A 16,441-nucleotide genomic window follows, 5' to 3' on the forward strand; every position below is an offset into this window, starting at 1 on the left:
AGCATCTTGGCCGAAAATTCATTGGCTGTTTGAGATTATTGACCTGAGCAACTTACTGGCTTTTTACCTCGCTGTTACTCACCGCTTTATAAGCTATTCCTGTCTGTCAATTGTGATGAATGGTTTGAAAAACCGACAAGTTGAAGATTGAGACACTTATGCAGCATATGGGAATCTTTATTCAGGAAACGTTTCGCCACACAGTGGCTTCATCAGTCCAATACAAAGAGGAAGGCGTAAGGAGAGGAGGAGTATGAGGTAATCAGTCCCTCAGCCTGAATAAAGATTCCCATATGCTGCATAAGTGTCTCAATCTTCATCCTGTCTGTCAAGTTTGATTGTGTCTTCAGTAATCTCATGGACGGAAAGTCATCAGATGTTTCATTTACATTTAACTTTATCAAGTAAAAAAACGGCTTATAAGACGCGGCTTATAACACTTGCTTTAGTTTCAATGGCTCGTCATCGGACGTACTTCGGAGAGCTACAACCCACCCAACACCCCAGACTCATGATGAGAGTAAGACACATGTGCAACATCTGGGTATCTTTATTGTAGACGTTTCGCCATCCAGTGGCTTTATCAATACAAATTCTAGGACATAACTTGAAGACAGTAGAACTATGTACAGAAGATGAGGTAATCAGTCCCTATATACCATTCGTACACAACCCCAGACTCATACCTCCCGTCACTGACCTTCAGTTTATAGGACGCAAGCTGGTTTTTGGAGACATTGTATGGAAAAAATGCGTCTAATAAGCCGCGAAATACGGCAATCATCATATTTTATTTTTAAAACTTTCTCTTTAGACCGTCGAATATTTTTATTTTAAAAATGCTTCGAGAAATGAGCACAGTAAAAATATTAACTTAGAGCTCACTAAAGCATCTTCAGGCTGGGTAGTCTTTATTCCCAGCAGAAGAAGAAGTAAAAGCGTTGAGCTCGATTCCATGGAAAGCCATTCCAAATACAGTGGACCCCCGCATAACGATCACCTCCAAATGCGACCAATTATGTAAGTGTATTTATGTAAGTGCGTTTGTACGTGTATGTTTGGGGGTCTGAAATGGACTAATCTACTTCACAATATTCCTTATGGGAACAAATTCGGTCAGTACTGGCACCTGAACATACTACTGGAATGAAAAAAGTTCGTTAACCGGGGGTCCACTGTACTAGTAGATTAGTTTTCTCACCTAGTAGTTTAAGTGCTAGTTTGCTATGAGCTCAGCCTTTGCTCACACCTTAGCTTCTTAACAGACCTTTGAAACTTGGGTTAAACAGCAAAAATATGGAGTAAATGCTTGACAATGTTTCAAATAATTTTAGAAAATTTCAGGAAAATTCAGTGTAGACTGGCCATTTTAGATAAAGGCACAATACCGTGAGGATAAGAGAGGAGCTTACGACGACGTTTCGGTCCGACTTGGACCATTTACAAAGTTATACTAGTATTTGACTGGATCCTCCTCCACCTACCACCTTCTCCATTATCACCTCCCTCCTTCTCTCCTTTTCGTTAGCGTGACTTTATAAATAGTCCAAGTCGGACCGAAAAAACTAGTATTTAGTCGAAGATTGAGACACTTATGCAGCATATGGAAATCTTTATTCAGGAAACGTTTCGCCACACAGTGGCTTCATCAGTCCAATACAAAGAGGAAGGCGTAAGGAGAGGAGGAGTATGAGGTAATCAGTCCCTCAGCCTGGTGTCGATGTGTAAGGTCCATCAATCTTGTAGAATGCCTTCCTCTTTGTATTGGACTGATGAAGCCACTGTGTGGCGAATCGTTTCCTGAATAAAGATTTCCATATGCTGCATAAGTGTCTCAATCTTCAACTTGTCGGTTTTTCAAACCATTCATCACAGTATTTAGTCACTTAGCCATAATACCAACTTACCTCATAATTTGTAATATTTTACAATTAAGAATAAAACTAAGTATGCCCGAAATGCCTAGCCATGCTAAGCGTTCTAGTGGTACACTCTGTAATCACAATTTTACTACATGTAAACCAAACAATAACCAAATTTCTGTAAACTCAGCATTGTAATCCTTATAGAGAATAAACTTTGAAACGTCGTTGTAAGCTCCCCTCTTCTATGTGCATTAGATAATAATGTCCCCATGTACAAAACATTAGATATTACGAAACGTTTCCTAATACACGTCTTAAGTGTTTTTCACGCGTCAGTTTCTCAACTTGTGGGTATCTCGTACATGATATTACCTCATCTTCTGTACATAGTTCTACTGTCTTCAAGTTATGTCCTAGAATTTGTATTGATAAAGCCACTGGATGGCGAAACGTCTACAATAAAGATACCCAGATGTTGCACATGTGTCTTAATCTCATCTTGTCGGTATTATATACCATTCGTACACAACTTGTCAGACACTGCAACATCATGGAATCTTAATTCTGAGGACATGTACGTAACCTTCACGACTACGACAACTACTACTACAACTAACCCATCTCTTTGGGAAGGACCTACTTCCACTGGGGAATCCCGCCTACCAGTGAATATGCCCTCGTCTGCTACACCTGACGTTACTATATAAGCGCCAGGATCCTTTCTTCTGCTTCAGAATCTCCACGACTATGGTGCTCTTCGCACCTACTCCTAGGTTGAGGGACTGATTACCTCATCTTCTGTACATAGTTCTACTGTCTTCAAGTTATGTCCAAGAATTTGTATTGATAAAGCCACTGGATGGCGAAACGTCTACAATAAAGATACCCAGATGTTGCACATGTGTCTTAATCTCATGATTTATACCGAAATCTTTCAGGAAAATGCTTTAACCCGTAAACGGTCCAAGCAGATCTGCGTTCACATGTGTAGGTCTACAAAAGTAGATCTACGTTTTTTTTTTTTTACATACTTCCAAATGTTGAAAAAACGTATATATACGTTTGGACCGTTAACGGGTTAAGTAACGTTTAATAAGGAAAAAACTTCCTAGCATGTGTCCCAGAGTGAATAGTAATATATGTATCATTTTCTCCTATTATCATTCTAACAGGAATTTTACTGAACTATATTGTCATTCTTTAGGGAAATATATTACAAACACTTTTATAACTCAAGATTTTAAGAAAATTTTCAAGTTTTCTTTTAAGATACTGACCTGTAAGAAATCACTGACAGTGGCACCAAGTACCTGAAGAATGGTATCGTATCCAGACTCTTGGCAGAACTTAAAGAACATCTTACCAAACATTTCTAAGATAGCATTAGCTGGAACTCCTGGAAATAAGAAATTCATGGCTTCATATGATTCATAGATTATGTATGTTAAAATGGTATACAATACTGATAAGTTGAAGAGTAAGACACATGTGATAAATGGTTTTGAAAGGACCTACTTACACTAGTGGATGGTTCCACTGTGACTCTGCCTCCTGATTCCACTAACTTGATTACAGTGTATAAACCACTTCTCTGGCACGATGCTATACTTTCAACAAGATTGATGGACTGAACACATCGATTCCAGGCTGAGGGACTGATTACCTCAAGCTTCTACACTCCTTACACCTTTCTGCTTTATATTGGACTGATGAAGCCACTGTGTGGCGAAACTTTTCAATAATGATTCCCATTTGTTGCACAAGTGTCTCAATCTTAATACACATGTGCAAAAGAGCAAAAAGGCACAATACCGTGACTGGAACCATACACAAATAACCCGCACAGAGAGGGAAGTTTACAAAGGCGTTTTAGTCCGACTTGGACCATTTACATTATTATTATAATCAAGGGGGAAGCGCTAAACCCGGAAGATTATACAGCGCCTGGGGGGGGGGGATGTGGAAGGCATTCAGGCTTAATTCGGGGAACTGGAGCACAGATCCAATTCCCTAAATCAAGAGCCCCTCACCAACATCAAGGAGCCTTCCTTGAGGGGGGACCATTTACAAAGTCACACTAACGCAACACTGTATTACTCAACCATACATAACACAAGTATCATTGGTTAGATCTCATTTAGATTATGCTGCTCACTTCTAGTTTCCATGTGACAGGATATGCATATATGTGCTCCAAAAATACTGAAGGATACACAAATAACCCGCACATAGAAGAGAGGAGCTTACGTAACTTTGTAAATGGTCCAAGTTAGACCGAAACGTCGTCGTAAGCTCCTCTCTCCTATGTGCGGGTTATGTGTGTATTGAACATCAAAATGGTATACAATACCGACAGGTTGTTAGGTAAGACACATATGCAACAGTTAGACAACTTTATTCCGAAACGTTTCGCCTGACTATGGAACTGAACTTCTCCAGGCCGAGGGACTGACAACCTCAAATTCTACGACTTTAAGGGTGATGGACTGATTACATCGTCTTCACATCTCTACTGTTCCTGCCTACTTTCTGTATTCGACTGAAGAAGCCTACTGTGTAGGCGAAACGTTTCGGAATAAAGTTGCCTAACTGTTGCATATGTGTCTTACCTATGTGTGTATTGTTCCACTGACGTTATTGTGACTTTTTATATTACAGAGAAGGATGACAAAGTTTATTCCATGTATCAGAAACCTTATGTACGAAAATAGGCTAAAGGCACTAAATTTAACCTCTGGAAAGGCGCAGAAATACGTGAGATATGACTTAGGTGTATGAATGGTAAAAAAAAAATGGAATGCCAATTAAGTGTTGAAAATATCTGATCAGGACAGGACTTAAAATACTGAATTTAAGTTGAAGAAATATAGATTTAGAAATGATATTGGGAAGTAATGGTTGTATATATGGAAGAAACATCACAGTAGATCAATGTAATAAGAGCTTACTTAGTCTTAAATAGAGGGTGGACGGGTACATACTAAGAGCATGGGATAGTAGGCCTATAGCAGTGCTCCTTTGTTGTTAAATTACAAAAAGTCACAATACCGTGTCTGGAACAATACACAAATAACCCGCACATAAAAGAGAGAAGCTTACGACGACGTTTCGGTATAACTTGGACCGAGAATCTTTATTCAAGAAACGTTTCGCCACACAGTGGCTTCATCAGTCCAATACAAAGAGGAAGGCGTAAGGAGAGGAGGAGAATGAGATAATCAGTCCCTCAGCCTGGAGTCGATGTGTTCAGTCCATCAATCTTGTAGAATGTACAGCATAGGGCCGTAGACGTGGCTTATATACTGTAGTGAGGTGAGGTGAAGCAGATGGAGGCGGGGTCATAGTGGTACCATCCACTAGTCGAAGTAGGTCTTCGTCCAAAGGTTGAACAAGTGTTGAAGAATTCTTTGTAACAAGATCCCATGATGCTGCCGTGTCTGACAGTTGTGATGAATGGTTTGAAAAACCGACAAGTTGAAGATTGAGACACTTATGCAGCATTTGGGAATCTTTATTCAGGAAACGTTTCGCCACACAGTGGCTTCATCAGTCCAATACAAAGAGGAAGGCGTAAGGAGAGGAGGAGAATGAGGTAATCAGTCCCTCAACCTGGAGTCGATGTGTTCAGTCCATCAATCTTGTAGAATGTACAGCATAGGGCCGTAGACGTGGCTTATATACTGTAGTGAGGTGACGTGAAGCAGATGGAGGCGGGGTCATAGTGGTACCATCCACTAGTCGAAGTAGGTCTTCGTCCAAAGGTTGAACAAGTGTGTGTGTACTCATCATAACTTGGACCATTGACAAAGTGTGACTTTGTCAATGGTCCAAGTCGGACCGAAACGTCGTCGTAAGCTTCTCTCTTTTATGTGCGGGTTATTTGTGTATGTATCCTTCGTTGTTATACCAAAGAGAACCTGGGAAAAGTTATACGTTGGTTAACAAAGGGCCAATTATGTATTTTTCTGTATAAAGCGATTTTTTTTTTCCGTGTGTCTGTCTTGTGTCGAGAGTTAAAAGTTTTTTTCTTTGTTTTTCCGTGTTGAAATGTCGGTGTAAAATGTAAAGTTTTATAGTGATTGTTTTATTGGTGTGTGTGTGTGTGTGTGTGTGTGTGTGTGTGTGTGTGTGTGTGTGTGTGTGTGTGTGTGTGTGTGTGTGTGTGTGTGTGTGTGTGTGTGTGTGTGTGTGTGTGTGTGTGTGTGTGTGTGTGTGTGTGTGTGTGTGTGTGTGTGTGTGTGTGTGTGTGTGTATGTGTGTGTGTGTGTGTGTGTGTGTGTGTGTGTGTGTGTGTGTGTGTCTATGTGTGTGAGTGTGTGTGTTTGTGTGTGTGTGTGTGTACTCACCTAGTTGTGGTTGTAGGGGTCGGGTCACAGCTCCTGGCTCGTGTGTGTGTGTGTTTACAAATTTGTTCTTACCTATTTGTGGTTGCTGAAGTTGATTCAGAGCTCCAGTTGTATTTACTGGCATCCCTGTGACTCATCTGAGTCTTTAATTTTCAGCTGTGACCCCTTGTTGCTGTGTCCCATCTTTGAAACATTCTGTCCCCATTCACCTTTTCAATTCCTCTCAATATTTTATGTCGTTATCATGTCCCCCGTACCTCTCCTGTCCTCCAGAGTTGTCAGGTTGAGTTACCTCAACCTCTCTTCGTAGGACATACCCCTCAGCTTCGGGTTTAGTCTTGTTGCAAACCTTTGCACTTTCTCTAATTTATTGACGTGTTTGATCAGGTGTGGGTTCCAAACTGGTGCTGCGTACTCCATTATGAGCCTGACGTACAAGGTGTACAGTCTCGTAAATGACTCCTTACTTAGATGTCGAAACGCTCTTCTCAGGTTTGCCAGGCTTCCATATGCTGCAGAAGTTATTTGATTGATGTTCGCCTCAGAAGATGTGCTCGGTATGATGCTCACCCCGAGATCATTTTCCTTGAATGAGTTTTACAGCCTTTGACCTCTTACACTATACTCCGTCTGCGGTCTTCTGTTTCCTTTCCCAAGCTTCATAACTTTGCTCTTGCTGGGGGGTTAAACTCTAGACGCAATTTGTCGGACCAGGTTTGCAGCCTGTCTAGATCCTTATGTAGGCTTACCCGATCTTCGTCCGCTTGTAGGCTTGCCCGATCTTCGTCCGCTAGTAGGCTTACCCGATCTTCGTCCGCTTGTAGGCTTACCCGATATTCGTCCCCTTGTAGGCTTACCCGATATTCGTCCGCTTGTAGGCTTACCCGATATTCGTCCCCTTGTAGGCTTACCCGATATTCGTCCGCTTGTAGGCTTACCCGATATTCGTCCCCTTGTAGGCTTACCCGATATTCGTCCGCTTGTAGGCTTACCCGATCTTCGTCCCCTTGTAGGCTTACCCGATATTCGTCCGCTTGTAGGCTTACCCGATCTTCGTCCGCTTGTAGGCTTACCCGATATTCGTCCGCTTGTAGGCTTACCCGATATTCGTCCGCTTGTAGGCTTACCCGATCTTCGCCCCCTTGTATTTTCCTCATTAGTTCACATCGTATGCGATCAGGGACACCTCTGAATCTATCCCTTCCATCCCCCCTCAAAGAAGGTTCCTTGATGCTGGTGAGGGGCTCTTGATTTAGGGAATTGGATCTGTGCTCCAGTTCCCCGAATTAAGCCTGAATGCCTTCCACCCCCCCCCCCAGGCGCTGTATAATCCTCCGGGTTTAGCGCTTCCCCCTTGATTTTAATAATAACAATATCCCTTCCGTCATGTCATTCACATATACACGAAACAGCACCGTACCTAGGACTGACCCTAGTGGAACCCTACTCGACATATGCTCCCACTCTGACAACTCGTCTCGTGCCGACACACGTTGTTTCCTTCTGTCAGGTGTTCCCTGATCCATTGCAGTACTTTCACTGCTATTCCTGCCTGCTCCTCTAGCTTTTCAAACAGTCTCTTGTGTGGAACTGTGTCGAAAGGCTTCTTCCAGTCCAAGAAGATGCAGTCTACCCATCTCTTCCTCTCTCTCTCCTGTCTTGCTTCTGAAACCTTATCATAGGACGCAAGATTTCCCTTCCCAGAAGCCGTGCTGGTTGTCATGTATGAACCCATTCCATTCTAGGTGCTCCACTACTATTCTTTTGATAATCTTCTCCATAACATTACATGTCAGCGACACTGGTCTGTAATTTTGTGCAGACTGTCTCCTTTCTTATAAATTGGGACTACATTTGCTGTCTTTCACACCTCAGGCAGTTTACCTGTTTCGATAGATTTATTAAAGATTGTTATTAGTGTCGCACACAGTGCATGTGCTCCCTCTCTCAGCATCCAAGGAGATACAGTATTTGGGTCCACCGCCTTAGAGGTATCTAGTTCATCTAGCAGTTTCTTCACCACCACTTCGGTTATATGCAGTGTGTCCAGCACTCGCTGGTGCATCCTATCACCTCGAGTTACTGTAAGCCTCTCTGTCTCCACTGTGAATACCTCCCTGAATCATGAGCTGAGCTCCTCATGTACTTCCTGGTCGTTCCTGTGAGCTCCCTTCTTTTCTTCCTCAGCCTTATTACCTGGTCCTTAACAGTTGTTATCCTCCTGATGTGGCTGTATAACTTTGGGTCAGATTTTGCTTTTGATGCTATGTCATTCTCGTATTGACGCCGGACTTCTCTCCTTATCCATGCATACTCATTTCTGGCTCTTTGGCTCAACTCCCTGTTTTTCTGGGTCCTTTGCCTTCTATACGTTTTCCATACTCTAGCACACTTGGCCTTGGCTTCTCCACACTTTCTAGTAAACCATGAGCTAACTTTGGTCTTCTGGTACCTCTTGGTGCAAACTTCTCCACTGCCTGCCTGTATTTTGTGATCATGTGTTCCATTATTTCGTTTACTGATTTCCCTCTAGCTCGCTTACCTACTGCACCTCGTGTAGGAATTGCCTAAAACTTGTGTAGTCCCCTTTTTGGAAGTTTATGCTACTTCACTCTCCATATTCGAAACTCGAGACCACATGATCACTAGCGCCCAGGGGCCTTTTATGTGTGATATCCCTTATGTCTAAACTGTTCAAGGTGAATATGAGGTCCAGCCTTGCTGGTTCATCCTTTCCTCTCTCTCTCTCTCTGGTTGTGAAGTTTTCCATTACTGCCTCCAGTATCTTGGCTCTCCACGTCTCTGGTCCCCCTATGTGGTTCCTGATGTTCCCAATCTCATTATGGTTAAAATTCCCCATAATGAGCAATTTTGCCCTGCTCATGTGGACCTTCCTGGCCTCCTCGGATAGTGTGTTCATCATCAGTCTGTTGCTCTCATCGTATTCCTGTCTTGGCCTCTTGCTGTTTAGTGGTGGGTTGTACATTACAGCCATCATCACTTTTGAACCCCTAGTCTGAAGTGTTCCTAACATGCACTCATCCACTACTTCTCTGACTACTCAAAACTCTTTGTATTTCCTCAGAATCTGATATTAAGACAGGAAGATTACATCTGTTATCACCCCCATGAGCATTGTCTCTGTGATTGCCATGATATCTGGGTATTCATTGGCGATTCTTTCTTACCATTCCTCACTCTAACTTGTAATTCCATCTGCGTTGGTGTATCATACTGTCAGCTTCCTTCCCAGAGCTGTATTCTGGGAGGGGGGGGTGATAGAGGTTGGTGCAGGCTGTGGGTGTGGTTGGCAAGTCTGTATATTATGGTAGACTGCTGTTCTGGTGGTACTAATGCTGGGGGAAGGACTGCAGGTGTGAAGTGTGGCTCAGTTCTGGTTATTGTGTTTGGTTGGTGTGGGGTGGTAGGGTTTGAGGTGATGCTCTGGGTGGTTGTGTCTGCTGATCCCACCGAGGATGCACTCGTTTGTTTGTCAGTACCTACCCTGTCCTTCCCTTCCTGCCTCTGGCACCCTCTTACTCTTTCAGTTATTCCCTTTCTTTTTGTCTTCTGTTGTCGTCGAGGTACACTCACTGGTATTTTTGGGATCCCTTTAGCAGTGGTTTCCTCTGCAAGATTTTGTTCTGTACTATTTCTGTCTTGAACATCAATTTGATTGGGCAGTTCCTTTGCCTCGAGCAACATCCAAGTCTCTGAAAATTTGTCAGGTGGGTTGCTTACTCTCCTGTTACCACGATGATGCTCTCAATCTTATTTTACCTCCCTACCCCATCTTCTTTCATCATTGGTTTTCCCATCTGCCTCATGGAGCCCCTGAATGAGTGACCTCTTCCTTTTCTCATTCCATTTCATTTCCCTCCATATCTCTGGGTCTGATTTAAGTATATCCTTGGTTGTTTCATTTATCTCTCAGACGTCCTGGTGGCCTGATATAATTTTCTCAAGGGCTTTCTTTGCTCTTTTCCCTCCTTCAATCTCCAGTATATAGTTGGATTAGGATAAATTAAGTTGCGCTTCGTGTAATAAGATTAGGTAAGTTTTCTAAGGTTCTTTTGGTATAAAATTATTAATTTTTACATTAACATAAATGAAAAAATACATTTTTAAAAGTATAAGATAAATTTTTAGAAAGGACTTAATTTTAAATGAGTTCTTGCAAACTGACCAATTTTACCTATTCTGCACAACATATGTATGTCGTGCCGAATTTATTTTGCATACATAATATGTCCTTAAACATAGATTAACATTGATAAGTAAAACACACGTCCAACAGTTAGGTATCTTTATTCCGAAACATTTCTCCTGCACGGTGTCTTCAGTCGAGTACAGAAGAGTGAGCAGAAGACGTAGTTGTGAGGCAGTCGGTCCTTCAACCTAGAGAAGAGTTTTGCTCCATAGTCTGGAACACTAATGACATCGTCGCTGTATAGCCCTTGTGGCTTAGCGCTTCTTTTTGATTATAATAACAATAATGATGACATCGTGTTTACATCTCTGCTGCATCTGCTACCTCTTCTGTATTCGACTGAAGAAACTCTGTAGGCGAAACATTTCAACAATGAAGATACCTAACTGTTGCACATGTGAACGGTTCAACAATAAGGATACCTAACTGTTGCACATGTGAACGGTTCAACAATAAGGATACCTAACTGTTGCACATGTGAACGGTTCAACAATAAGGATACCTAACTGTTGCACATGTGAACGGTTCAACAATAAGGATACCTAACTGATGCACATGTGAACGGTTCAACAATAAGGATACCTAACTGTTGCACATGTGAACGGTTCAACAATAAGGATACCTAACTGTTGCACATGTGAACGGTTCAACAATAAGGATACCTAACTGATACCTAACTGATGCACATGTGAACGGTTCAACAATAAGGATACCTAACTGATGCACATGTGAACGGTTCAACAATAAGGATACCTAACTGATGCACATGTGAACGGTTCAGCAATAAGGATACCTAACTGTTGCACATGTGAACGGTTCAACAATAAGGATACCTAACTGTTGCACATGTGAACGGTTCAACAATAAGGATACCTAACTGTTGCACATGTGAACGGTTCAACAATAAGGATACCTAACTGTTGCACATGTGAACGGTTCAACAATAAGGATACCTAACTGTTGCACATGTGCCTTACGTTTCAACCTGTCGCTATTATGTACTATTTTAATACTTAAATAGATTAATATTACATACAGAATCAACAACTTATCTACCAATCATCGCCTCTGTTACAACGCTATTAGAGCGGAAACACGCATTTATCCAAAGCTAAATACTGCTTACTACTGTACATACCAGCGGTGCCAGGTAACTACCAGCGCTACCAGGTAACTACCAGCGCTACCAGGTAACTACCAGCGGTACCAGGTAACTACCAGCGCTACGAGGTAACTACCAGCGCTACCAGGTAACTACCAGCGCTACCAGGTAACTACCAGCGCTACCAGGTAACTACCAGCGCTACGAGGTAACTACCAGCGCTACGAGGTAACTACCAGCGCTACGAGGTAACTACCAGCGCTACCAGGTAACTACCAGCGCTACCAGGTAACTACCAGCGCTACCAGGAAACTACCAGCGCTACGAGGTAACTACCAGCGCTACCAGGTAACTACCAACGCTACGAGGTAACTACCAGCGCCAGGTAACTACCAGCGCTACCAGGTAACTACCAGCGCTACCAGGTAACTACCAGCGCTACCAGGTAACTACCACCAGGTAACTACCAGCGCTACGAGGTAACTACCAGCGCTACGAGGTAACTACCAGCGCTACCAGGTAACTACCAGCGCTACCAGGTAACTACCAGCGCTACCAGGTAACTACCAGCGCTACCAGGTAACTACCAGCGCTACGAGGTAACTACCAGCGCTGCAAGGTAACTACCAGCGCTACCAGGTAACTACCAGCGCTACGTAACTACCAGCGCCAGGTAACTACCAGCGAGGTAACTACCACGCTACCAGGAGGTAACTACCAGCGCAGGTAACTACCAGCGAGGTAACTACCAGCGCTACGAGGTAACTACCAGCGAAACCAGGTAACTACCAGCGCTACCAGGTAACTACCAGCGCTACGAGGTAACTACCAGCGCTACGAGGTAACTACCAGCGCAACCAGGTAACTACCAGCGTAACTACCAGCGCTACGAGGTAACTACCAGCGCTACCAGGTAACTACCAGCGCTACGAGGTAACTAACGAGGTACTACCAGCGCTACCAGGTAACTAGCGCTACGAGGTAACTACCAGCGCTACGAGGTAACTACCAGCGCTACCAGGTAACTACCAGCGCTACGAGGTAACTACCAGCGCTACGAGGTAACTACCAGCGCTACGAGGTAACTACCAGCGCTACGAGGTAACTACCAGCGCTACGAGGTAACTACCAGCGCTACGAGGTAACTACCAGCGCTACCAGGTAACTACCAGCGCTACCAGGTAACTACCAGCGCTACGAGGTAACTACCAGGTAACTACCAGCGCTACGAGGTAACTACCAGCGCTACCAGCGCTACGAGGTAACTACCAGCGCTACCAGGTAACTACCAGCGCTACCGAGGTAACTACCAGCGCTACCAGGTAACTACCAGCGAGGCGTAACTACCACGTAACTACCAGCGCTACGAGGTAACTACCAGCGAGGTAACTAGGTAACTACCAGCGCTACGAGGTAACTACCAGCGCTACGAGGTAACTACCAGCGCTACGAGGTAACCAGGTAACTACCAGCGAGGTAACTACCAGCGCTACCAGGTAACTACCAGCGCTACGAGGTAACTACCACGTAACTACCAGCGCTACGAGGTAACTACCACGAGGTAACTACCAGCGCTACCAGGTAACTACCAGCGCTACGAGGTAACTACCAGCGCTACCAGGTAACTACCAGCGCTACCAGGTAACTACCAGCGCTACGAGGTAACTACCAGCGCTACCAGGTAACCAGGTAACTACCAGCGCTACGAGGTAACTACCAGCGCTACGAGGTAACTACCAGCGCTACGAGGTAACTACCAGCGCTACGAGGTAACTACCAGCGCTACCAGGTAACTACCAGCGCTACGAGGTAACTACCAGCGCTACCAGGTAACTACCAGCGATACGCGGTAACTACCAGGTAACTACCAGCGCTACCAGGTAACTACCAGCGCTACGAGGTAACTACCAGCGCTACGAGGTAACTACCAGCGCTACGAGGTAACTACCAGCGCTACGAGGTAACTACCAGCGCTACCAGGTAACTACCAGCGCTACCAGGTAACTACCAGCGCTACGAGGTAACTACCAGCGCTACCAGGTAACTACCAGCGCTACCAGGTAACTACCAGCGCTACCAGGTAACTACCAGCGCTACGAGGTAACTACCAGCGCTACCAGGTAACTACCAGCGCTACGAGGTAACTACCAGCGCTACGAGGTAACTACCAGCGCTACGAGGTAACTACCAGCGCTACGAGGTAACTACCAGCGCTACGAGGTAACTACTTGCACTACGAGGTAACTACTTGCGCTACGAGGTAACTACTTGCACTACGAGGTAACTACTTGCGCTACGAGGTAACTACTTGCACTATGAGGTAACTACCTGCACTACCAGGTAAATACTTGCACTACCAGGTAACTACTTGCGCTACCAGGTAACTACTTGCCTTACCAGGTAACTACCAGCGCTACCAGGTAACTACCAGCGCTACCAGGTAACTACTTGCGCTACCAGGTAACTACCAGCGCTACCAGGTAACTACACAGCGCCAGGTAACTACCAGAGCTACCAGATAACTACCAGCGCTACCAGGTAACTACCAGCGCTACCAGGTAACTACCAGCGCTACCAGGTAACTACCACTTGCTACTACCAGGTAACTACCAGCGCTACCAGGTAACTACCAGCGCTACCAGGTAACTACCAGCGCTACGAGGTAACTACCAGCGCTACCAGGTAACTACCAGCGCTACCAGGTAACTACCAGCGCTACGAGGTAACTACCAGCGCTACCAGGTAACTACCAGCGCTACCAGGTAACTAATTGCACTACCAGGTAACTACTTGCACTACCAGGTAACTACTTGCGCTCCCAGGTAACTACTTGCACTACCAGGTAACTACTTGCGCTACCAGGTAACTACTTGCACTACCAGGTAACTACTTGCACTACCAGGTAACTACTTGCACTACCAGGTAACTTCTTGCACCACCAGGTAACTACTTGCCCTACCAGGTAACTACTTGCGCTACCAGGTAACTACTTGCACTACCTGTTAACTACTTGCACTACCAGGTAACTACTTGCACTACCAGGTAACTACTTGCACTACCAGCTAAATACTTGCACTACCAGGTAACTACTTGCACTACCAGGTAACTACTTGCACTACCAGGTAACTACTTGCACTACCAGCTAAATACTTGCACTACCAGGTAACTACTTGCACTACCAGGTAACTACTTGCACTACCAGGTAACTACTTGCACCACCAGGTAACTACTTGCCCTACCAGGTAACTACTTGCGCTACCAGGTAACTACTTGCACTACCTGTTAACTACTTGCACTACCAGGTAACTACTTGCACTACCAGGTAACTACTTGCACTACCAGCTAAATACTTGCACTACCAGGTAACTACTTGCACTACCAGGTAACTACTTGCACTATCAGGTAACTACTTGCACTACCAGCTAAATACTTGCACTACCAGGTAACTACTTGCACTACCAGGTAACTACTTGCACTACCAAGTAACTACTTGCACCACCAGGTAACTACTTGCCCTACCAGGTAACTACTTGCGCTACCAGGTAACTACTTGCACTACCTGTTAACTACTTGCACTACCAGGTAACTACTTGCACTACCAGGTAACTACTTGCACTACCAGCTAAATACTTGCACTACCAGGTAACTACTTGCACTACCAGGTAACTACTTGCACTACAAGGTAACTACTTGCACTACCAGCTAAATACTTGCACTACCAGGTAACTACTTGCACTACCAGGTAACTACTTGCACTACCAGGTAACTACTTGCACCACCAGGTAACTACTTGCCCTACCAGGTAACTACTTGCGGTACGAGGTAACTACTTGCACTACCTGTTAACTACTTGCACTACCAGGTAACTACTTGCACTACCAGGTAACTACTTGCACTACCAGCTAAATACTTGCACTACCAGGTAACTACTTGCACTACCAGGTAACTACTTGCCTTACCAGGTAACTACTTGCGCTACCAGGTAACTACTTGCACTACCAGGTAACTACTTGCACTACCAGGTAACTACTTGCACTACCAGGTAACTACTTGCGCTACCAGGTAACTACTTGCACTACCAGGTAACTACTTGCCTTACCAGGTAACTACTTGCGCTACCAGGTAACTACTTGCACTACCAGGTAACTACTTGCGCTACCAGGTAACTACTTGCACTACCAGGTAACTACTTGCACTACCAGGTAACTACTTGCGCTACCAGGTAACTACTTGCGCTACCAGGTAACTACTTGCACTACCAGGTAACTACTTGCACTACCAGGTAACTACTTGCACTACCAGGTAACTACTTGCACTACCAGGTAACTACTTGCACTACCAGGTAACTACTTGCACTACCAGGTAACTACCAGCGCTACCAGGTAACTACTTGCGCCTCCAGGTAACTACTTGCACTACCAGGTAACTACTTGCACTACGAGGTAACTACTTGCACTACCAGGTAACTACCAGCGCTACCAGGTAACTACTTGCACTACCAGGTAACTACCAGCGCTACCAGGTAACTACTTGCACTACCAGGTAACTACCACCGCTACCAGGTAACTACCAGCGCTACCAGGTAACTAATTGCACTACCAGGTAACTACTTGCACTACCAGGTAACTACTTGCACTACCAGGTAACTACTTGCACTACCAGGTAACTACCAGCACTACCAGGTAACTACTTGCACTACCAGGTAACTACTTGCACTACCAGGTAACTACTTGCACTATCAGGTAACTACCTGCACTACCAGGTAACTACTTGCACTACCAGGTAACTACTTGCACTACCAGGTAACTACTTGCCTTACCAGGTAACTACTTGCGCTACCAGGTAACTACTTGCACTACCAGGTAACTACTTGCACTACCAGGTAACTACTTGCACTACCAGGTAACTACCTGCACTA

General features: G+C 44.5%; 1 protein-coding gene across 1 annotated transcript in view; it reads right to left on the bottom strand.

The window, feature by feature from the left end:
- LOC128704493 (guanylate cyclase soluble subunit beta-1) overlaps nucleotides 1–16,441 on the bottom strand; it is a 121,151-nt gene that overhangs the window by 13,137 nt on the left and 91,573 nt on the right. The window contains exon 4 of the mRNA XM_053799618.2: nucleotides 3,143–3,261. Within this exon, the coding sequence (XP_053655593.2) occupies nucleotides 3,143–3,261 (119 nt within the window). The remainder of the gene's footprint in view (nucleotides 1–3,142; nucleotides 3,262–16,441) is intronic.

Source organism: Cherax quadricarinatus, unplaced genomic scaffold (assembly GCF_038502225.1).
Source record: "Cherax quadricarinatus isolate ZL_2023a unplaced genomic scaffold, ASM3850222v1 Contig6, whole genome shotgun sequence".
NCBI lineage: Eukaryota > Metazoa > Arthropoda > Malacostraca > Decapoda > Parastacidae > Cherax > Cherax quadricarinatus.